Here is a 23,845-nt window from a genome sequence, read left to right as displayed (position 1 = left end):
TCCCAGGAACTAAAAAATGCAGGATTTGGGGATGAAAGGAGATGCAGTCCTGATGCATTTTGCTTTTTATCAGGACCTTTTCACCTTCTCGACTACTTACAGAGAACTGACATAAAGAACGACGTGTAACAGAACCACAGCCCTTAGATGGCTCCGCCGTTGCTTCACCTTCAATAAAGCTGTGTGAACGTGACACGTGCTGATGTGCAGTCCCTTCCCGTTGCGTTTCCAGTGCCAGGTTTGGTCACTGGACTTGCCTTTGCTCTCAGTATGGGTGTCCCTCCCCAGAAGGCAGCCGTGTACATAGTTTACAGACACTTTGACATTTTTTATGAGGGAAGGGGGAGCCTTTCGCAGAAACAGCTATTTATGACGTATCTTTGCCAGGATAGACAAGTTCTAGACCAAGCTGCTGCAGTTGGGTGACTTCCACCTTTGTTGTGTGGTCATCCGCCCCTAAGAAACGAAGCAGAAAAACTCCTAAAGCTGTATGTTACTTTTAGAGGCTCTTGCACTAGAAACAGTCTCAGTTTAGATTAAGTTTTAAGAGAATGTTACAGTGAACTATGTGCAAATCGATGTTTCTCCCAAATACCAGAGCCAGCTTCACCCACTGAAACCCCACCCTCTCTTCCTTGTGATCTAGTGCTGTGATGTGCCGATGTTTTTTTGCATGTACGTTTGAAAATAAAAAAAAAAAAAAAAAAAAGCAAACTGTAAGTGGAAATCTGAAGCTTGCCTCAGCACGGTCAGACAAACTGCCCGCACGAGCAGGCTGCTGGCTCCCTGCAGACCCACAAAGGTTGGCCTGGGCTTCTCAGGAGGACGGCCCGTCCGTTACCTTTCCCAGGAAGTGGGTATCCTGGAGCAAAGGAGCAGCAGTGCTGGCAGCTGTTCGTCCCCTAACGGAGTCAGCACACGCTGTAGTCACGGTTAGTTGCAAGCAGAACTGGAATCCCAGCGTGAATAAATAAATATGGCGAAAGAGCTACGCTAGACCGGGAGCTACTGATGCAAAGGAGCCTGATGGTGACAAGAGTTCCAGTACAAGAGCCAGTGATGAGATCCACACCCTATAGCTAAGGAGAGAAACGGCTACCTGCTAGGTTGTAAGTGCTCTCCAATTTCGAGTCCAGATTCTGCCTGAAATGAGCAGAAATCAGGAAGGTGGACACCAGCACCACAGCTGAGAGAGCCCAGAAGCTCTCAGGCTGGCCCGGCAAGTCCTGCTGCTTCTCTTACCAAAGGACAGAACTGCTTTTAGCACCAAGAGCTTAGCAGGTACCTGTTCTTTATCAGAGCTCGGTGACTGCAGGTGAATTTACTCCCAACCACATCTCACCGCTGGAAGTTGTCTTGCAGTGACAAGAGGCTCGGGGTGACAGCGGCAGCAGTGCCGGCGAGCAGCAACTGGGAAGAGGCAGAAGTAGCTTCATGTACGTATGCAGAAGGGATCTGACCCTCTGGCAACCGAGGGGTATCAATGTGCACCCCAAAGCACCTATGGACACCCGTGAATTAAGTCTCACGGCTATCGTAGGACTTGGGAAACGTGTACTTGAGAGGAAACAGCAAAAAGAGGCGAAGCTCGCTCTGCGGCAGAGTGAAGAATAGAATCACACACACCTGGGGTAACACCCACAATTTTGGCTTTCCCTTTTTGCTCTGCATGGCCAAGAGAGAGAACAATTGCTCTCATCAAGCAGGGAGGCGCAGATCCTCGGCTGAGACACGCCAACGTGTTTGCTGAGGAGGGTTTGGGAATGCCCACTGCTCTCCGAAACGCCCCGATGTGTTTCTCCCCTGTCTTTGCAGACAGGAAAATAAAGGTGAATAAAAGCCAGTCGAGGTGACAGACTGACCACGAGATGAAAAACGCTCCCCTCTGCCCACACAATTTCCCTCGTGCTCCTGAGTGACTCAAAAAATCATCTGGATGACAGCCAAGTAAAGCAAATGTGTGTGTGAATGGAATGTGGCTCCACAGAGCTCTCTGCCCTCGACAGTTGCCCATTTCAGACCTGGGCCTGCCAGCAGCACTAAATCTCTCCCTGTGACTGCAAACACCAAAGGAACACGCTGATTTATGGTTCCTTTAAGTAAGAGAAGCAGAGTGTAAAACGAGAATATTTTCTGGATGAAAAATTAAAGAGATGTTTTTGTTAGTTCCTCATTCTAGGATCATGTGTAATTTACCTTATTGGTTTTAAAGTTCCACTTGAAAGGAAAAGTGACATCAACAGGAGTTAAAGCAACAGGCTGAAAAAAGTCCCGACACACTTTACTTCACATTCTGAGAGATCTAAACCAAAAAGAAATGGAGGAAAAACAAAGCAGAGGATTAACCAACCTAATGATCCTTGGCTTTCTCTTAGTTAAGGACCTCAGAACTCCTTGCATGCATTAATTAATTATCCCTCATTATTCCCCAGCCCAGTAGGTGTTATTTATTTCAGAGGTGAGTAAACAGACATAGAACATGTCACAAGTAGCTTCCAAGGCCACACAGAAACAGGGGGTAGGTTAAAACAGAAAAAAACTGACATCCAGTTTGCTTGACTACCAGCCAAAATGCACATTGGCCTGTAAACAAGGGTCGAGAATAATTAAAAGTGGATAAAACACACAACCAGGAGATGGAAACCAAGTAGAGAATGGCAGAGCCCATGCCAGAAGACAAGAAACAGAAGGACTATAGTGACACAGAAGGACTTGTGTGAATGAAGGATCCTTTGCATTAATCAGCCCCGAAGCGAGAATGCCTACCCAGGTCTGACCCTGCTTTCTTACCAGCTCTCACCCATCTTAGAACACTCCTTTGGGTTCTTCTCCTTGGTACTGCAGGGCTTTAGTGTTTATTTCTGCTCTGGTTTGTGTTTAGGAGGATGCAAGAGGAACAACCTATCCAAATCCTGCTGTAAATATTTTTTTTTTTCCCCTGAGTCTCCCACTCTGGGAAATACAGGCTTATTCACTTATTGATTGCAGCCACTTGGCATTAATTTAGCTGAGTCTCTTTGCAGCCTTCGGAGATCAAGCTGAACCTACCAGTTTGATTGACTGCCTGAGGACTTTTTCCCCTTGTTCAGCTTTATGCTGGTAACTGTCCTAACGGCTTCCTGCACTTGCTTCCATGAGCCCGTCCTAATCAAACCAAGAGGTGCAAGGCGGAATCACAATCCTGTGGTACACGAAATGAAGAGAACGCTTGCTGGGTTCCTAAATCTTGTTTAATTCGCAAGTTTTCACAGGTCTCCCTTGCCAGTTTACACCTTGTGAAAGATACTGGAAGAAGCCATGCTTCTTTTAGCTTTTATTACTAAATGTTTCCAGTGACAGGACCAAAAACCCAACAGCTGCATTTGGAGAGAACAGCTTTTCATGACACTTGCAGGGACACGTGCTGGCCCCGTGTATTACAGCGATACAGAAATAACCACCACCCCGATCTGATTCCAGCAAGAGCAGGTAGCCCATGCAGTTCAAAAGAAGAGAAGGAGCTGCAAAACTGCTCCAGGCTTCTCACTTAAAGAGGTGTTAGGCCCCTCTGCCTAAATGAGAATTAAACTGATTAATCACGCACATTTAGCTACAGATTCCTTCAAGGCTAAGAGGAAAGCAAGAGAATACTCCCTGGCTTCTTCTAGCACGTCCAGTTGAAGAAAAGAGAATTACTGGTATTCCTTTCACTTTTCACAAAGCAATTTGCCAAATCTGCCAGGGCTACAAGTTGATTTAACATAGAAACTTCCCCAAGGGAGCTGGTAAACTGAGGAAGGCAACAATTTCAGGTAGTGACCATCACCATTACACTTCCCTCCATGGGAAGGTTCCGCCATTCTCAGCTACATGAAGTTATTTTCCATTTACATCACACATGCAGTGGAAGATGTGCATTCTTTATTCAGAATAAAACTTGCAGCTGCCTAGTATTTTCTCAGAAAGCACTTCTCTCCTCGACTGCACACAGAAACAGGATGGGGCAGCACCTTCCTCTTCCCCCTCTCCACAGTAACCAGCGAACTGACCCCCGTGGGAGTTTGGCTCATCGGTGACAGCACCAAGTGCCCGGCAGCTCAGTGGTTAACGCGTTAGAGCAAGTAATAATAGAGTGGCTCTGGCTCCTGAGAAGGAGGAGGCATAACTGGGCTTAAGAAGGGGCCCAGCGCACCTTAAACGTAATGAAAAATGGCTTTTCTGCTGACAGGCTGACATTTCAATACAATGTCAACAACATGTAAAGCACCTTCGCTCCTGTGTAACGGCATCCTTAATAAAGCTATTCACACCACAGACACTTCTGACTAATGGGGTGCTGCCTGGGATAAATAAAACTCCAAAGACTCACTAAAAATAGATTTCCCCTCCTTTTCTGGTAGCACTTGCCCCCTCTCTAAATTCACTTTGAAGCGAAGCTACCGTCACCTTTTTCTCCCAACTTTTCTGCCAGAAGATAAAACGGCTCTTTGCGTTTCAAATGCACGGCATTCAAAAAAAGGAAACAAGGAGTTTTCTGCAAGCGTGTGTGCATGTTTTCAGACACGAGCCCAGCATCGTCCCATCTCCCCATCACTGCTGAAAGGCAGCCACCTCTGTGAGACAGACAGCAACGCCGCCAGCCAGCTTTCTGATCTGGGCTCTGCTAGATGCTGGAACAGCTCAACTTAAATCTGCTGTCCCTCTCCCCAAAGGAGTTAAACTCTGCCCAACTGGAAAATGCCAAGTGATGTCTGCCAACCACCACAGGCTCAAAGGCGAACGCTTGGACTTACGCCTGGCTGAAACACGAATGAGGATTAATGTTTCCCAGGAAGGGGGTATGAACCCCTGGGAACCAGGGCAAAGCCAAGTTTCCCAGTCCATGCCTCACCCTCTCTTAGAGGTACAAAAAAACCCTCACAAACCCAGCAAAGCTGGGCTGTACTTTCAGACAAAGCCTCTGCTGGCGCCGTACACAATAGTTTCTGCATGTCACCTGCTCCCTGCGCACTTCGGGAAAATTTTGGTTTATGGTTCCCTGTAACTCTTCTGGAAGACCAAGTTCCTGCTCTGGACAGCAGCAAAGCTGCTGCTCTGAAGCTGCGTTTGTCTAATTAGGTTGTAGCAGCTCATTTCTCCTTCCTCAAACCTGCTCTCGAGTACCCCAAAGGACTTTCCAAGGTTTAAACTTTTGCTGGGAGAGATTCTCAGGCCCAATTAAACAGACCTACAGTGATTTTCAGACACGGCACACTGGAGTAGACCCAAGAGCCCCAGCTCACAGCACCCCAAGACTTGCTCTCCGCAGACGTGCTCATGCCTCATGACCCTGGGTCTCAATCCCACTCCTCATAAGACCATCTACTGTTCCCTGTATTAATTTTTTTCCCCACTAGTTACAGCCCAGAAACAACCTCTCCTTAGAGCTGGGCTCTTTGTTCCCCTGTGTAAGAACAAAAGGTGCTCTCTCCTTGCACTGGCAGATCCCTGTTGCGCTGTCGGTAGAGCAGTCAGTGCTCTGAAATCCGCAGTTTTTCTGCCGTCTCTGCCGGTGGGAAGACTCCCTCTGCTGTTCTAAACCAGCAGAAGGCCCGGGGCGACAACCCCTCACAGCACCCCCAAAGTTGGGAGCTGCACAGGATGTTTTCAAGTGGGTCAAGCTGACCTTCACAGTCAAAGAAATGTCCCTGTAGTCGGTCCAGCTCAGAGAGCAGCTTCCATCATCAGTGGGAAAAGCCAGAGCTGGCTTTGGATCTTGAAAAGTGGTGGTGTTTTTTTTTTATTGGGATGAAAGAAAATATTGTGCTTAATTATCAAAGGAGCCGTCAAAGAACACAGACTGCAGAAAAAGAGGTAAGGGCTGATTTTAGCTTTCGGTTCCTATTCAAGCACATCTGCAGGTTGCTGCTGATCCTTTGGTGTCGCTTCAACACAGCTCTGTAGTTTATTTACTTTATAAAGTTTTTAGAGATAACTCAGCAGACAAAACCCAGCGTTATCAGCACATGAGCGCTGATGGATCAGGAACGCTCTGACATCCCGGTCAGAGTTCAGCTGTCTGCTGGGGACAAGCGTAGCGTGACCAGGGCCAAGAAAACCACATCGCAGGGCTGCGCTTCGTTTTTCAGAGGGGAAAAACCAACCCAACCAAGCGTTGGAACGATACTCCAGAGAGACTTTTCATTTGCTCCTCGAGATGAATTTTAATTCCAAGGCTCCCCTATGAAAAAAACAGCACAAATATAAGCATCAGGGAGGCTCCATGTGTATGCAGCACCCTGGTTATGATGTACAGCAGATTACCACATCAGGTCATGGGAGTACTTGTCACATTCAGGTGATTTCTATGTGCTTAGTAACATGTTATTTACTTGAACGTTGCTCCACAGATGTTTATAAGGTCTTTAGCAGAGCGCTGCAAGCTGACCTACCCCAATATATCCATTCTGTATATATTTCTGTACAAAACCGATGACCAGGTTAATACACTTGGACAAAAATCATGACTTTACCTCAGCAGGATTGCTTTCCTCCCACAGCCTTTTGCCACAGGGTATCGGCTTGGCCTGACACTGGAATGACCAACCCATTTGGAGAAATGTGCTGTTGCATTCACACCCGTAGTGGCCACACACACATCACTTACAGCCCCCAACAATCCACGCCAACGAATTACCGCACTTTTAGCTTAGAGAAACTTCCTGGCTGTGCTGTGTAGTTTTCTGAGACAGGAAGGGAAGGTGGGTGGGAGAAAAATATAGGTTTATGTGTATTCTGGGGTGCACTATTCCACTCCAGCTGTTTCACCAAGCAGACGTGGGGAGTGGCTGTGGGTGGGAGGGCTCCGGACCGCAGGTCTGGAGGGAAAGCGAACCCTCTGCAGCCCAACACTCACCTCACGTGGAAAGCTTCACCTGGTCAGCGCAGAGCAGGAAGGCGTTGACGTGGTCGCTGCAGTTCACGACGGAGGCCTGGTTCTCCTTCAGGCACTGCTCGAAGGCGGCAAACGGCTCCGCACAGTCCCGGCGGATCTGCTGCACGATCGGGCTGCGAGACAACACCGGGCCCTCAGCTCCCGGGAGCCGCACGGCCCGAGGCCGCCAGGCCCAACCGGCCTCAGATCCAACCCGGTAGGCCCAGCCCCGGCCCCGGCCCCGGCCCCATCCCGCCCCTCCCGCACTCACTGCGCGGCGGCGCAGCGGGACATGCTGAGGCGGAGGCCGTGACAGTCGCGCTGCCAGGACGCCGGGCTGGCGGCCACGCACCGCCCGTACTGCTCCATCTCGCTGCGGCAGTAACGTGCTGTGATCTCCAGGGCCGCCTGCCTGCGGGGAGACGGCGGGGTTAACACGGGGGGGAGAGCGCGGCCCGGTGCCCCGCCGCCCCCCACTCACATGCCGCCGCCGTCGCTGCCGGAGCCGCCGCTGTGCGCGTGCGCGGCCGCCGCTGGGCCGCTGTGCGCGTGCGTGACCACGCTCAGGCCGCTGTGCGCACGCGTCGAGCCGCATCCGGCGCATGCGCAGCTGCCAAACGCGGCACTCGCAGTGTCACTGCGCAGGCGCGCGGCGCCCCCGCCGGAAGCGGAAGTGGGGAGTTGCGGTTTCTCGGAAGATGGCGGCGGCCGGTCCGGCTCCGGGTCCCGTGGACGAGCTGGTCTCGTCGGTGACGCTTTACCGCCGGCGGCCGCGGCTCCTCCACGGCACCATGCTGCCCTTCGTGGCGGGACTCTACCCGGCCTGGTTGTGGCTGTGGGGACCGCGCGTGTGGGCGGCATGGGGGGAGGCGGCGGCAGCGGCGGCGGCGACGACAACGTCGGAGGAGGAGGGCCCAAGAGCGGGCCCGGGCCCCGCGCCCCCCGAGGCCGCGTTGTTGGCTCTCGCCGCCATCGGTGTCGTCCATCTGCTGACGGCGCTCTCGGGGCTGTGGTCGGTGCACGCTCACTGTGCCCTCACCTGCGTCCGGGTGAGTCCCGGGGCTGCCGGTACCGCAGAGCCGCCTGCGCTGGAGCGTCCTCCGGGGCTGCCCCGAGCAGCGCGGGGAGGCTCCCGCCGCTCCCCGCGGGCTCTCCTGTCGTGTGAAGGCGCGGGGGCGTTCGGTTTCCTGGGTGTGGGTGTTTCATGCGACGTGGCAGAGCCGCATCAGCCACGTCAGGAAGCTTTGCGGGCGCGATGAGGGAGAGGGTGAGGGGCGCGAGGAGGCGCTTTGCGTGGAAACTCGTCGCCCTTTAGCTGGGCTTGGGCAGTGGCTGCTGGCAGTGGGGAAGGAGAGGTGTGTGCATCCGGCAGGCCCCAGCCCTGAAGCAGTGGCGGGGAGCCCAGCCATGTGTCTGCAGGGAGACAGCCTGGGATGAGTTCAGGGTGGGGGCCAACTGCCTTTGCTAGTGTCGATCATTTGTCTTTTGATAATGGACCAGCCGGTTGCCACTTTTGCAGTCGCTGTTGTAACTGTGTCTTACTGACAGCTATATATATATCTTAACTGCAAGTGTGGTACTGAATATACTTTCTTTGGTGGCAGGGTAGGATTTAGGGGCTGGATTGTGATAATTGGAATGTCTTTGATTCTCACGACGACTCCACAAAAGCACCTGGCCGCACCTTCCACGTGTTTTAGAGCGATCCAGCAAGGATTTCTCCCGACTTATGAAATTCAGAGTCTGTGATCCGCGTTACTTAGTGTATCTTGTTTGTGTTTCAGGAACCTTGTCCTAAGAAAGCCACATTGGCTAAAGTTGTGCCAACCCCAAATAACGGATCAGTAGAATTGGTGCCACTCCACAGAGACCAGGTAAGGATACGGCTGTCGGGAGCAGAACTGGCATTTGTCATGCGCCAGGGAGCTGCCACATCGTGCTGTCAGCCTGCAGTTTATTAGCTTTTAACTTAAATAATTAGGGAAAAATCAGCTGTGGTCGGTCAAAAATGGGGATGTTAAAGGTGGCATGGTGTTTCCTGGGGTGTTTACCACAAGCAGAATCATACAATAGCTAGAGATATAAGGGGCTGGGGTTTCTTTCCTTCTTCAAGCTACATTATGTGTGGAGTGAAGCCTTTGGCATGTGTTTAGTTGATTGTTTTTTATCCCTCTCTCTGCAGGGTGAGGATGGGCAGGAGGCTCTTTCCTTTGAGTTTCAAAAAATCAAATACTCATATGAGATAGATGGCAAGAAACAGTTTCTTCCTGTAGCTTTTCCTGTGGAACATCCCCTTTGTTACTACCAGAATGCCCGAGGCTATCAGGAGGACAAAGATATCCGAGCTGCTGAGAAGAAATACGGTACAAACAAGTAAGTTTTCCAGGTGCAGGTCTCTCTCTGCTGAAGTGTGTCAGGAACAACAGTGTTGAACCACAGTCCTAGTCCTGTTTTTTACATTTCAATTACTCGTGGCACTTGATTCAAATTCCTTTAAAGACAGGGAACAGTATTGGACCAAGGGGTTTTCTCCAGGGTGGGCTACAGATGGAAATAAATTGCATTTAAGAAATTAAGTGTAACAAAGGGATTGAAAAGAGGGAGAGAGTATGTGGACATTCTGGAGTACAGCCTGGTCTGACACCAGAGGCTGCAGGTGGCTTTTGGGTTGGGCTTTTGCTGAGAATCTGGAATGTTGAGGTTCATAAAGATTCATTTCTTTCCCAGGGCTGAGATGGTGGTACCAGAGTTCTTGGAACTCTTTAAAGAAAGAGCTACAGCTCCATTCTTCGTCTTTCAGGTAAAATGAACAAAGGAAAAGAGCTGTAAATACTTCTCCCTGTTAATAAATGACAGAATTCCTTACAGTCCTGGCTTGAGAGCCACAAAGCAGCTTTCTGAAATCAGGAGTAGGTGCTGTTCTTACACTGTAGTATTGATTTTACTTCTGGGAGTGACCCTGCCTCTCTCTAAAGACTTACTGTGATTTTCTGTTTTTCTGACTTCCTACAATTAAAAGTGTACCAAGTTAGCTTAAAAAAATCATAATTCCTAGAACTTGAAGGCTTTTGTTTTTTAAGGGAGATGAGAACAACGTTGCTGTCATGTTCTCCTCACAGGTGTTCTGTGTGGGTTTGTGGTGCCTGGATGAATACTGGTATTACAGTGTTTTCACCCTCTCCATGTTGGTCGCGTTTGAAGCTTCTCTGGTCCAGCAGCAAATGAGGAACATGTCGGAGATTCGAAAAATGGGGAACAAGCCATATATGATCCAGGTAATCGGAACCAGAGAGAGTTGCGCATGAAGTTTTCGATGTAGCTGTTCTTTAGCTGACCTGCTCTTGTTCCTTTTTCCCATCCTTTTTCTCTGATCCTTTTCTGGCACATGCAGGGCTTCTCAAAGTGTTGGTTTTTTTATTCTACAGGTTTACAGAAACCGCAAGTGGCGCCCCATTTCCAGTGATGAGATTATTCCAGGGGATATCGTTTCCATTGGTAATGACTTGCGTGATGGTTGTAATCAAAAGCTTGTTTAAAATCAGATTCCTTCCGGTGCGTTAAGTTGTGCAGTGAGAATTAGACCTAAAAATCTCACGGTTTTGGTTGGGTGCTTTTGAGGACTTTGATTTGCCTTTGTCACAATTCAAGGGTCCAAGAGATTAATCTTGGCCTGGATCTCTTGGACCTGATAGCTGTCTGGAGGAAAGCTAAATACTTAAATAAATTGCCCTCAGATTCTTCAGATTATGAAGACAAAGAGTTCCCTTCCTCCTGACAATATCTTCCTAGAATGGAAGGGGGAAGGGCAGATACCTCTTTTCAACCCTGCTCTCCTTTTTAAGGTTGTATTACCCCAGGATGTGGTGCCACTCTTTGAAGCCTGAATGGCAATAAGAACTGAGTGACTTGATTTTAAACTTTCCTGGTCTCAGTAGAGACCTAATAACCTTCAAACCCTTTAGTTCTCAGCAGTGCTGAGTGGGTATGTGCTGGGCTGGGCTTGGCACCCCACAGTCGGTTTGAAGCTTTAGGAATCTCCTGTACCTCAGCCAAACTGAAGGAGAGCTGGGTGCCAGAAAATAGCCACAGAATAGTCACTCTTGCCTTTGAGGAGCTTCTCAGGTTTAATGTATTAATTACAGGCCGATCTCCTCATGAAAATCTAGTGCCGTGTGATGTGCTGCTGTTACGTGGAAGGTGTATTGTGGATGAAGCCATGCTGACCGGAGAGTCTGTGCCACAGATGAAGGTCTGTGTGAAATGTCCTCTGCTGTCCCTTTGTTGCATCCTGGAAAAGTTAAAACATTGGAAGCACTGCAGCAAATTAGTCTCTTTGTGTGAACACTGGCCTGGGCAACCTGGTCTCTCTGTTACCGGCTCCCTCTCAGTGATTGATGGTCTCTGGTAAATGAGAAACAGAAATGTCTGTTTTGTCTGGCGAGGGCTCCAGCCTTTGGGTCTGAACTCCGCTGTGTGGGCCTGGCATCACCCTCCTACACATTCCCCAGTCTGGATTCCTTTGGCCGGGTTGAGGTGGGAGGAGGAACAAGTGTAAAGCACTTCAAAAGCCTGAATCTTCCTTTTTTTTTGTGCCAGTGGATGACTTAAAAATGATAAAGTAATGCTTGCAGAGCCTCCCTCACTGAATTCGGTGTGCCAAGGGTGAACTAGTCCCGCGAAAGCAGAATTTCCACAGATGGCAGGCTCTAAACTGAGGCTGATCGGGAGCCGAATGGTGTGTTGAGGTCTAGATTCAGTGCAGGCCACCTGTGGGTGAAGTGAAGCTGAGAGCATCTCGTGGGCTAAGAACAGAGAGGAGCACTTGGAGGTTACTTGTTGATAGGTGGGAGTCTGAGACCTGGCCGTTGTCCCGCAGGAGCCCGTGGAGGATCTCAGTCCCGAGCACGTCTTGGACATGCAGACTGACTCCCGGTTACACATCATCTTCGGGGGAACCAAAGTGGTGCAGCACATCCCGCCCCAAAAAGCCAGCACGGGACTGAAACGTAGGTACCTGCACAGATGCCCTCGGCGAGGGCGTGTTGTGCGCTCACGGGTTTATTTCAAACAGCTCAATGTGACTTTTGGAGGATTTGTTGAGTTAATTCTCCTTGGCCCTGTCGCTAATGATTTACTGTCATTGTTAGACTTCTGTGATATTCTATTAAAGTTGACTGTGTCCCCTTGTAAGTGAGAGGAGGGCGTAGCTTCAAGTGTTTTCTGTCTGTGAAAAGCCTGTAAAAGATTTCCAGTAAGCTTATTGTCTTCATTCCTGCCCCTGTTGCAGCTGTGGATAACGGGTGTGTGGCGTATGCTCTGAGAACCGGCTTCAACACCTCCCAGGTAAGGTGTGAATGTGACTTCTCACCTCTGTCGTGTTGGTGGTGTTGGTTGTGTTGCTCAGCGCTTCGCTGGAGGGAAATCCTTGGGAAGTACAGCCGTGGGAAAATAGAAATCAGGGCATTAAAATGACTTGTGTGTCTGGAAGAGGAATAAATAAGGTTGGTCTCTTCTCCGGGTGTGAGATAAGCAGTCTGATGTTTGATGCAGAAGCCCGGAGTCAGGATTTGGGGTTCCTGTTGTGGCTGCCCGCACGATGTGTATACTACAGCTCCTGGTTATCCCCGTTTCTGTAAAGATAATTGTGGGAAGGGGCATTTGAGGGTCTTTGTAGAGACTGGAGATGTGAACATGAGCTTTTTCAATTGCAAATTGAAGACTGCTTCAAAGAAATCATCAACTTAAGCGGCTTAGCAATGAGTTGGGGCTTTTAACAGTTAATTACGGGTGACTGTAAGCTGCTGCCTATTAAGATCACAGAAGAGGGAATAATTTTCAGGCTCTGGCACCAAGACACCAGAGTGCCATTTTAAAATTGGGTTTCATGCGTATTTTTAACAAACTGCTGCATGCTGCAGAGATGGCTTCTTGCACTGAAGGCTGTTCTTCTCAGGGGAAATTGCTACGTACAATCCTCTTTGGGGTGAAGAGAGTGACAGCCAATAACTTAGAGACCTTCATTTTCATCCTGTTCCTGCTGGTCTTTGCCATTGCTGCTGCAGCATACGTCTGGATCGAAGGTGAGATTTCTTCTTGCCTCTTCCAGGTCTCTACACAGGACTTGTACCAAAGCTTGTGGGAAGGACAGTTGACGTAATTTCTGAGAGTTACAATAGCTGGGTTGGGCTGCGCCGGTGTTTCAGTGTAGGGGCCCACACTGCATTCTGGATGCTTTTCTTGCCCTCCCACAGCCCTTCCTAGGTAGGTGAGCTTCTTTGGGGTGCTCATCTTAGTTCTGTGGGGCACGCAGTCCGAGGATGAGGAGATACACAGCTCTCCTGTCTTGTTTCTAGGCACGAAGGATCCCAGCAGGAACCGTTACAAGCTCTTCCTGGAATGTACCTTAATACTGACTTCGGTCGTTCCGCCTGAACTTCCCATCGAGCTCTCGCTGGCTGTCAACACCTCCCTCATCGCCTTGGCCAAGCTCTGTAAGTACCAAACCTAAACACAAAACCAAAACTAGGACTAGTTTCTTGTGCCTGGAACTGTGAGGAAATGAGTGTGAAAATTCTGTAGTGTCCTCAGTTTCTGCACAGTGACAGTGTGGGGTTTGGAGCTGGTGTATGAGGGAGATTTAAACCCCAAAGAACTTGGGGGTTGTGTGCTTTGAAGTGGGTCCTAAATCAAGTGTAGGAGGGAAGTGGGTGCTCAACACTCCTGGTGTTCTGTGCTGAGCAGGTTCCTGTAGGAACTAGGGAGGTCGGTGACTTCTCCGTTGCACTACGTCACTGCTGCTCAGTGTCTGTTCTGGTATCAAATGCCCCAGAAATTCAGAATGGGGAGTTTTGGGTTCATTAACTATCAGAGCACCGTGTCGATAGCTCCTGTCTTGTGGTTAAGCCCCTGAGCACCATGTCCTGGCTTCATTGTAGCTGATTGCTCACAGAATTTCCTCCCCTCTCTTCCAGATGTGTACTGTACAGAGCCCTTCCGCATCCCCTTTGCAGGCAAAGTTCAAGTTTGCTGTTTTGACAAAACCGGCACGTTAACCAGCGACCACCTTGTAGTGAGAGGAGTAGCTGGGCTCAGGTGGGTTCTGGGTGATTTTTGTGATGTGCTTTGCTGTGGTCTGGGCTTCGGGCACTGCAGGAACCCCTCAGGCACGAGTGCAATCCCATTCCAGTGGGGAAGAGAAGATGATCAGGGATTCAGAGAGTGAAAAAAGTGAAAGGAGAGAGGGTCGTTGGTCTCTGGCAACGACTATGGGCTCAGGATTTGGGAATTTGATTGTCCTGGGGGGGTTCTTGCATAGGGTTTTTGTGTAACTGAGATCTTTGCTGCTGCTCCTCGCAGTAGCGTCCTGCCTTCTTGTTCTGCTGCCATAACGAAGTGCGCGCGGAGGCTTGATCCTGCAGCAGAGAGACATCCGAGTCCTTCGATTCTACAGTTACTTAGATGTGTCAGTTCAGGCCTCTACCTCGAGCGTTCTGCTTGAACTGAGTTTGCTTTGGGGGACTGGCAGAAGCGACGGGCTCTGGCACTGCTTGCAGTTGAGACAGCGCCAGATTTCCTATGGCTTTGATCTCACCATGAGAAGCTCTTCTGTTTACTGTATTAGAGTAGGAATTTTTGGCTGGGAAAAATTCCAGAATTTGTCTTGAGATAATGCAAATGGGTCTGTTAACATGGGCAGTCTTTTTTATGCTGCAGGGATGGGAAGGAAGTGACACCCGTGTCTGACATTCCTGTAGAGACCCACCGAGCGATCGCTACGTGCCACTCACTTGTGCAGCTGGATGACGGGACGCTGGTGGGAGACCCCCTGGAGAAGGCGATGCTGACGGCTGTGGACTGGACCCTGACCAAAGGTAAAACTCGTTTCCAGCTCCTCCCTGGTTGATAACCTGAGCTGGGGAGTGTTTTTTTCTTTGTGGGGGTGACGGTGATAAGACTGGTTTTGTCAGTTCTGAGTGTGACGTTCTCTAGTCTGTGGAGATGTCCTGTGCCTCATGCCAGCTTTCTGCAAGGAGTGAATTCCATCTGGTGTGATCCCAGGAACTGGTTTGGGGCAGTGGAAATCCTTGTCCTGCACGTTTGAGGGATGACAAATAGGAGCTGAGTCCGTTCTCAGGATGGCGGATGCTGCGTTCTGCAGCTGCCACGCTCCGGTTGGCGTCTTCTGGTTCCAACGGCGCAGTAAAATCAGGGGGTGACTCGTGCAGGTCGTGGTAGTGAAAACATCACGGTGTGGGTTTTAGAGCAGTCTCTCCAGAGGCTTTCTGCTCTGCTTTCTTGTCTTTCACACACAGAAGTAACTACAGTAGAAATTGTCCAGAAATATTGCATACATATCCCACTGAAACCCACGCTGTTGCGGGGTTTGTTTCTGGATTTTTACCTGGGATGATAATATATCCTATAAATGTACCTTCAACCTGCTGCACAGCTGTTCACACTAACACACAGAAGTGTTTTGATCGGTTGTGTCCCTTAATTCATGAGACTTTCCAGCTTGTGTGCTTGTATCTAGAGAGGAAATTCATATGATCTCGGTGACCTGTGGGTTCCTCTGGGACCTGAAGGGCGGGATGTTGCTTTTGATACCGAGAAACCTTTCAGGATTTCCTGATCTGTTTGTTTCCAGATGAGAAAGTTTTCCCCAGAAGTATTAAAACTCAGGGACTGAAAATTCACCAGCGCTTTCATTTTGCCAGTGCCCTGAAAAGAATGTCTGTCTTGGCGTCATACGAGAAGATCGGCTCGACTGATCTCTGTTACATTGCAGCTGTGAAAGGGGCCCCAGAGACGCTGCACAAAATGGTGAGCGCATCTCTCAAGGGGAGGAAGGGCCTTCTCTAGCCCCTGTGCTCGTCCCTGTGCTCCTCTGCTTGTCCCTGCCCGCTCTGGAACATGAATGATGTAGGGATTTCATCCTGCAACACGGGACAGTGAGCCCAGGCCTGGAAACAAACTCCACTGGGGAGTTTCAGTCTAATCCCAGTGAGATCTGAATATCTCACCATGCGCACTCCTGGCCCTGTTGCTAAATCCAAGATCTAAATCTGGGGGATCTCATTTGGCCCATGATGGTGAGGGACCCTCCCAAAGGTGCCTCTTTTCCCCTGTCTGCATAATTCATGTGAAATGCTGAAATATGCTACTGAATTATGTTTGAAACTGTGTTAATACGATGCTTTTCCCCACACCTTCTCTAGTTGTCTCAGTGCCCAAGCAACTATCATGCTGTCCACACGGAAATTTCACACGAGGGGGCAAGAGTGCTGGCCCTGGGCTACAAAGAACTGGGGCACCTCACTCACCAGCAGGTACATCTGTCAGCGTAAGCCTTGAAATCGAGCTCCTGGTAAAGGAAACAGAGCAGGGTTGGGGAAGTGGGGGGTCTCTTTTGGGATGTGGTTGCCCAAAGCTGCTGTAATCGTGTTGTTTTTATGATCTGGGTCTTCTGGGAAGATCACAGCCGCTGCATTGTACTCCCAGCTTTGAATTTCTGTGCATTATTGCTCAATACTTCACAGAATCACAGAATCATCTAGGTTGGAAAAGACCTTGAAGACCATCTAGTCCAACTTGTGTTTCCCTGTTTGTAAAGCAGGGTCAATTCTTTCCTTGTAACAACTGAAGAGGCTTAGCACTGAACTTCGTAGCTCTGAACCTGGTTTTACGTGGGGATGGGCACGTTTAATTCTTTTCAGGGCTGGTTTTGTGGAGCTTTGTGCCAAAGAAGCTTCTCTGGAGCAGCTGGGGATGGTCCAGGGTTGCTCTGTGCATCTCAGAGCACCGGTTGTGTTTCTGGAGATGCTTTGATTGTGAGGCAGCACCCGCTGGAAAACAGAATTGCTGCCACAGAGCAGCAGCTAACACTCCGTGTGCTGATTTGCTTTGGCAGGTGCGAGAGATGAAGCGTGAAGCTTTGGAGTGTGATCTTAAATTTGTTGGATTTATTGTGGTTTCCTGCCCTCTCAAAGCTGACTCCAAATCCGTCATCAGGGAGATCCAGAATGCTTCACACCACGTAAGCGTCAGCAGCAGCCTCGCCGTGGTGCTTGGGGTGGGGAGTTTTCGTACCGAGAGCCTTCGTGGAGCAAGGGCAAAGGCTTCCCCGAGGTGGGAGCAGGGAGACCTTGGGGATATGATGTTATTTTTGCGGTGGGATTTGCCCTGACCCAGAGAGAAAAGCCTTTCTGCAGGGTGCTGCATCAAGCTGCATCTCCCAGGGAATGTCACTGGCATCCAGGCCAGGCAGGAGCGTTCTCGGTGTAAAGGAGACGCGCCGTGAAGTGCCTCTTGCCTCCCCACAACTGATTTTTGACCCCTCTCACTTTCTCCTCAGGTAGTGATGATAACAGGAGACAATCCTCTCACTGCCTGCCACGTGGCCCGGGAGCTGCACTTCCTCCAGAGAGAGCACACCCTCATTCTGCAGCCTCCTGTGAGCAAAGGTGAGTGGTCCCTTGCAGGAAACTCTCCTGGGTTTTGAAGGGTGACAGCCGAAGCCCTGCCAGGGCATTGTATCGGAGTTAGCCACGTGCTCTGAGCGCTGCTGCTTGGTGCTGATAATGGGGACGGCTCACTTTCTAGATAACCCGCTGTTCGGTGTCCCTCTCTTCTCGGGCTTGGAGTACTTTGCAAGCTCCGTGCATTCCTCTGCTCTGAAACCAAGGTGTCTGAGCACTAAGATAAAAAAAAACAGCAGCAGCTTGAAGGTCTCCTGGCTGTGCAGGTTCAGAGGCCATCCAGGGAATCGGAGCCGTGTCGCTGGCTGCGGGGAAGGAGGGAGGATCCACGTAAAGACTGTCCCTAGATGGGAGGTGGGCACGTCGCTGTGAGAAGTCGAGAGCCTCGTGCCCATAACGCTGAGGGGCTGCAGACACGGGGAGCAGCGTCTGTTGGGTGTTTGGGAGCGTGGCGGAGAGCCAGGCGCCTCGGCTGTGCTCGTGTTGAGCTCGTGCCTCTCTTTGCAGGCTGCAGCTGGCAGTGGCAGTCGATCGCTGGCACTGTCGTGCTCCCAGACTCGCCAGCCTCCTTGCGAGAGCTGACGCAGCGCTACGACCTGTGCGTGACCGGGGAAGGGCTCTCTCACCTACAGGCTGCCAACAGGCAGCAGCTGCTGAAGCTCATTCCGCACATCCAGGTGTTCGCCAGAGTGGTGCCGAAGCAGAAGGTGAGAGATTTCAGCTGCTGATAAACCCTATCTTTAGCAGGGCTCACGTAGTGCCATGTAGAAATTACAGAATCACAGAATCATTCAGGTTGGAAAAGACCCTTGGGGTCATCAAGTCCAACCATCAGCCCTACCCTGCAAAGTTCTGCCCTACACCACATCCCCCCAACATCTCATCTAAATGACCCTTAAACGGATCCAGGGATGGTGACTCCACCCCCTCCCTGGGCAGCCTATTCCACTGTCTGACCACTCTTTCTGTGAAAAAAAATTAGCACGTAATTAATGCTAAAGCTGTTTTCAACAAAGTGGTGTAGCCTCTTCCGATACCTGCGCTGGCAGGCAGCAAGAACTAGAGCTCAGGACGTGCCACGTTGTTACTCTAAAGTGTCCTGAGCCCGTTGGCCTCTTCTGGCTCTAAAACAGATCCCGCAGGTGAAGCTTTTGGAGTCTGGGGGTGATGCCAGCGAGCTCCCGCAGGAGAGAAGCACTTGGCCGAGCCGTGTCGCCCGGAGCAGACGGCCGCCAGTTCTCACGGCGCCTTTCTTTGTGCAGGAGTTTGTCATCACCACTTTGAAGAGCCTGGGCTACGTCACGCTGATGTGTGGGGATGGGACCAACGACGTCGGGGCTCTGAAACACGCAGATGTGGGTGAGTCCACACGCAGGGCTCTCGCCTGTGCCCCTGTCTGAGTTTGGCTGGTGTTCCGAAACACAAACCCAGTGTTTCCCTGGTTTTTGAGGGCTGGGATTCACAGAATCACAGAATCATCTTGGTTGGAAAAGCCCTTGAAGCTCCTCCAGCCCCACCATGAACCTCACCCTGACCGTTCCCAACTCCACCAGATCCCTCAGCGCTGGGTCAGCCCGACTCTTCAACCCCTCCAGGGATGGGGACTCACCCCCTGCCCTGGGCAGCCCATTCCAACGCCCAACAGCCCCTTCTGGACAGAAATCCTTCCTAAGAGCCAGTCTGACCCTGCCCTGGCACAGCTTGAGGCCATTCCCTCTTGGCCTGCCGCTGGTCCCTTGGCTCAAGAGACTCCTCCCCCCTCTCTGCACCCTCCTTTCAGGGAGTTGTAGAGGGCCAGGAGGTCTCCCCTCAGCCTCCTCTTCTCCAGACTAAACCCCCCCAGTTCCCTCGGCCGCTCCCCATCAGACCTGTGCTCCAGACCCTACACCAGCTCCGTTGCCCTTCTCTGGCCACACTCGAGTCATTCAATGGCCTTTTTGGAGTGAGGGGCCCAAAACTGAACCCCCTCATCAAGGGGCGGCCTCACCAGCGCCAAGCACAGGGGTCAGATCCCTTCCCTGTCCCTGCTGGCCACACTATATGATCTTTGGTGGCATAAACCAACGTAAAGAAGGAGGATCTCTGTGCTCGTGGGATACACACTGTGCACGCCCCAGCAGGCATCAGGAATTGGCTGCAAACACATTTTCCTGGAAGAAAGATTCTTCCTAATTATTTTTTTTCTAAGCTTTACTTCAGCAGTCTCTGAAGTCCCAGCGTAACTAGCCTGCCCGCCTGACTCCTGGTGTAAATACCATTGGGATTCCTACTTTGGGGAAATGCTCTGCCGACAAAGGCATTTACAGCCCTTTTTCCCTGTTTTTACGCTCTTCCAGGAGTGGCACTGCTGGCAAACGCTCCCGAGAGACTGCCCGAACGGAAGAAGAGAACTCGCGATGGACCCGGCGATGGGCGCCCGGCGCTGCCGGTGGTGGGGAGCGGGAGCGTGAAGCCCACCTCCCGTGGTGCCAAGCACAGGGTCATGTCCCAGAGAGAGGAACAGCTGGCCATACAGAGGGTTGGTAACTAAATTTAAAAGCCTGTTAACTTATTCTTGCTCTTTGTTCCTCCTCTGGTTTACTGCTAATTCATGAGGACTGGAAATGGCAGGATGTACTGGGAAATAACCAGCTTTTCTGCTGCTTATCCTCTGCCCAAATCCGTTCTGTTTCAGAAAGTGCTTCTTTTCCAGCCGGCCTTCGAGCTCATGCTGCGAGCACAGAGGCTTCTCAGCCTCACCTTGGAGCAGGGCTGTGGGAGATCATCCTTGATCCGGGTTGTGCTAACAAGGTTTCTCTTCCTGCCTGCAGGAGCGGATCAGTCAGGTCCTGAAGGATTTGGAAGAGGAGCGGGTACCGGTTGTGAAGTTGGGGGATGCCAGCATCGCGGCGCCCTTCACCTCCAAGCTCTCCTCCATTCAGTGCAGTAAGTGCCTGGCGGGAGCTGAGCAGCTGCTCTGTACCTCCCTGTGCTGTAATAATCTCGATTTGAAAGGAGCCCAAACTGAGGGGGTGGGCTGGGGAGAAGTGCCCCCACACCCCTGGCTTTGCCAGCTCTTCTGGGGGAGCAGCCCCACGGGGGTTCCTCGGGTGGGGACACGAGCAGTGCGTGTGTTTGCTTCCCTCTGTTCTGCCTCAGAAAAGGAGAGGACTGAGGGACAAAGCCCCAGAACCTTTGTTTTGTTTCCAAACGCTGCTTCCTCTTGCTCCTCAGTCTGCCACGTGATCAAGCAAGGTCGTTGCACGCTAGTGACAACGCTGCAAATGTTCAAGATCCTCGCCCTGAACGCCCTGATCCTTGCTTACAGCCAGAGCGTCCTCTACTTGGAAGGGGTGAAGTTCAGTGACTTTCAGGCAACTCTGCAGGGTCTGCTGTTGGCTGGCTGCTTCCTTTTCATCTCCAGGTCGAAGGTGAGGGCAGGGAAATGCGTTGGCATGGCGGCTGGTTGATATCAGTCATATCAGGGTTACTGGAGTTCCTCTGTCCCCCCCAAAAAGGTGTTTATTTTGAGAAGTTAACAGTCCACAGTGCTGGAGGGGGTGGGGTTTGTGTTCCCCGGGGTTTGGGAGGTTCCTGAGGCCAGCGCATGCGTACGGGAGCATCTTGTGATGGCAGGGTGGCGGCTTGGTGCGGTGACAGGAGCTGGTGGGAAGGATAATGCAGATAAATGGTCCAGTTGAGGCCGTTACAGCAGCTGAGCTGCGAGTCTCCTGTACGGGCAAAGTGGAATTCTTCCGGCTGTTTCCTGAGAAACACAACTAGTGGTTGGATTCTGCTGGAAAACTGATTAAAACTCAAGTCTATGTCTGATTTTTCTCCCCCAGCCTCTGAAGACACTTTCCAAGGAGCGCCCACTGCCCAACATCTTTAACCTCTACACGGTGCTGACAGTGCTGCTGCAGTTCCTGGTGCATTTCCTCAGCCTCGTGTACCTGTACCGCGGGGCCCAGGCGCGCAGCGACTCCAAGTAAGCGTCTCTTCCTCCAATACCGGAATGTTTTCTCCCAGTTACTGCTGAGCAGGAGGGTGGAGAGAGGCCTCCCTCGCCACAGCGCTCTTTCTGTGAATGCTTTATCGAGCATGCCAAGCGTGAGGAGTTAAATGTGTTAGATGTGTCCAAAAACCAGGCTTGAGTTGTACCTGGAGCGCGTCGGGGATGTGATGGAACCGGTGGGAATATGGTCTGTGAAACGTTGTGCTTCCCGTGTCTGCTCTCCCCACACTGGGAGGGAAAAGGGCGATAGAAGTAACACCAATGAAGTGGATTAGTGGGAAGTTAGAAAAAACGCACCAAAACTGATTTTTTTCCACTTTTGTGAAAAAGAACCCAATGATTACCTGCGCTTGCAGCGTCTGCAGCTGCTGTGCAAGCACGCTTGTTCGAGAACAAACTGTTACTGCCCAACAAAACTTAAATAAAGCGGGGGCAGCGGGGCCGCGTGAGGGCAGCTGAACCTTCCTGGTGGTTCTGCGTTGGCCCCGCTGATCTCCGGCTTTGTTCTCTTTTAGGCAGGAGGAGTTTGTGGATCTGTACAAGGAGTTTGAGCCCAGCCTTGTGAACAGCACCGTCTACATCATGTCGATGGCAATGCAGATGGCCACCTTTGTCATCAACTACAAGGCAAGCCGTGTTTAAGTCGCATCTCCTGCGGCGGTTTTGTAATTAAGATGCAATAATTCCAACCAAGATGTTCTCTAATCACAAACTGCATTTTGTCAGTGCTCGGCGGGGAAAAACTCCCTCTTTTTGCACCAAGTTGGACTGAGCCGAGTGTCCCAAAGCGTGTCAGGAATTGTCCCCTAGTCAGAACCTCTGCTCACAGTTTCTCCTGCTGTGTTTCAGGGCCATCCTTTCATGGAGAGTCTACGGGAGAACAAGCCGTTGCTGTGGAGCATTGTCCTCTCAGGCCTGGCCATCGTGGGCCTTCTCACGGGCTCTTCACCAGAATTCAACGAACAGTTTGGCTTGGTCGAAATCCCCGCTGAGGTGAGCAGGCAGCGCTTCCCACGCCCACTGGATTCTGCACGCAGGGAGAAGAGTCTGAGCCTCTCCTGGAGGAATCTTAAGGTTTTTAGCAGAATGTTAGGCAGGATGGGCTGCCCTGGCCCTGGCAGGGTTCAAGGCCAGGTTGGATGGGGCTTTGGGCAACTGGGCTGGTGGAAGGTGGCTGTGCCTGGGGCAAGGGGGTGGCACTGGATGAGCTTTAAGGTCCTTCCAACCCAAACTGTTCTGTGATTCTATGACGTGGACCTGCTTGAGCAGGCCCCAAAAATGGTCAGAGGATGGACACCTCTGCTGTGAGGATGGGCTGAGGGTGTTCAGCCTGGAGAAGAGCAGGCTCCGGGGAGACCTCAGAGCGGCCTCCCAGGACTTAAAGGGGGCTTATAATGAAGACAGGGACAGACTTTTTCACTGGACCTGGAGCCGTGGGACAAGGGGGACGGGTTTAAACTAAAAAAAGGGGAGATTTAGACTAGATCTAAGGAAGGAATTCTCCGTGCTGAGGGCGGGAGCCCCTGGCACAGGCTGCCCAGAGCAGCGGGTGATGCCCCGGCCCCGTGAGCACCCTGGGCGGGGGGAAGGGGTCCCTGTGTGGGGCAGGATTGGGCTAGATAATCTTTAAAAGTCCCTCCAACCCAACCCAGCCTCTGCTTCCATGATTTTCTTACATTTAGCAATTGTTACAGCACACTGTGAAAGGAAGTTCAAGGTCTAGTTCAGGAGTTGCTGCAGAGGCCGACAAGAGGCTTTTTGGTGGGGACGGAGTGACTGAAGAGGGGAAGGAGAGGGACTAATGGGTTGTGTGTCTCTTCCTAGTTCAAGATGGTGATCACGGAAGTGTTGCTGGCTGACTTCTTCCTCGCCTTGTTAGTGGACCGAGTTCTTCAGTTTCTGCTGGGCAGTGCAAAACTTAAAGTGCCTTCCTGAAACGGAGTGCGAGGTCCTCGCCCCCGGCAGCGCTACACGAAGGAGAGCACCCAGCGCCGCGTTCTGCCATCACAAGAACCATCCTTAATTCTTCTGACAGTAACTCTGATCCCGTTCCAAAACGGGCGTGGGGAAGCTTTCTTCCAAACATGTGGAAATCACCTCTGTGAAACAAGACCTGACTTTTTAATGTTTCCAGGACGTACCACCAACCGGCAGGAGTTTTGTACTGCCCTCACGTTTCAGGAAACGTTTACAGAATTTGGTAACTAAAATCAGAATCGATGTATTTTGAAAGGTGTTTGGAACTTCCTTTGTGGGGCTGAAAGCTTTGTGGTGTTTTTAATAAGACAGGGGGACCAAGTGCAGGAGTAAGAACAGCAACACCCGAGAGGTGAGGCCGAGGGGGGAGTTCCTACACCCCAGAAACACCCTCGCAGGAGGTTACGCTCAGAATAAAGAGTTGTAGCGTTGACGAAGCGTAGGAGAACACCCCCTGCCAAGAACTTCATTGTGCTGCTGCACATACCAACCCTCGAGCCCTGT

The 23,845-nt window shown here is 51.1% G+C and overlaps 2 protein-coding genes across 3 annotated transcripts; one reads left to right on the top strand and one right to left on the bottom strand.

Annotated features, from left to right (window-relative positions):
- Positions 1-3,212: 3,212 nt before the first annotated feature.
- Positions 3,213-8,113, bottom strand: CHCHD5 (coiled-coil-helix-coiled-coil-helix domain containing 5). 2 transcript variants are annotated; one of them, XM_074854805.1, is made up of 4 exons: positions 7,932-8,113; positions 7,164-7,304; positions 6,875-7,026; positions 3,213-6,199 (listed from the first exon to the last, which is right to left on the bottom strand). In XM_074854805.1, exons 1-3 carry the CDS (start codon positions 8,096-8,098, stop codon positions 6,876-6,878), a joined length of 459 nt encoding a protein of 152 aa, XP_074710906.1. In that variant the 5' UTR covers positions 8,099-8,113; the 3' UTR covers positions 3,213-6,199; position 6,875. The 2 variants fall into 2 exon arrangements, with proteins under 2 accessions (XP_074710906.1, XP_074710907.1); XM_074854806.1 differs by lacking the exon at positions 7,932-8,113 and adding an exon at positions 7,374-7,419.
- Positions 7,572-23,596, top strand: ATP13A1 (ATPase 13A1). The gene is made up of 26 exons (XM_074854630.1): positions 7,572-7,941; positions 8,677-8,766; positions 9,075-9,265; positions 9,620-9,692; positions 10,012-10,167; positions 10,318-10,387; positions 11,035-11,141; positions 11,769-11,898; positions 12,180-12,235; positions 12,846-12,972; positions 13,246-13,383; positions 13,864-13,984; positions 14,606-14,763; positions 15,540-15,715; positions 16,111-16,221; positions 16,803-16,928; positions 17,247-17,355; positions 17,878-18,077; positions 18,633-18,729; positions 19,707-19,888; positions 20,181-20,295; positions 20,584-20,780; positions 21,195-21,337; positions 21,880-21,991; positions 22,214-22,357; positions 23,189-23,596. The coding sequence occupies exons 1-26, from the start codon at positions 7,591-7,593 to the stop codon at positions 23,297-23,299; spliced, it is 3,591 nt and encodes a 1,196-aa protein (XP_074710731.1). The 5' UTR covers positions 7,572-7,590; the 3' UTR covers positions 23,300-23,596.
- Positions 23,597-23,845: the final 249 nt, after the last annotated feature.

The sequence above is a fragment of the Strix uralensis genome, chromosome 38 (assembly GCF_047716275.1).
Source record: "Strix uralensis isolate ZFMK-TIS-50842 chromosome 38, bStrUra1, whole genome shotgun sequence".
NCBI classification, from domain to species: domain Eukaryota; kingdom Metazoa; phylum Chordata; class Aves; order Strigiformes; family Strigidae; genus Strix; species Strix uralensis.
Note: the sequence above shows the minus strand (reverse complement) of the source record. Positions and strands in the feature narration are given on the sequence as shown.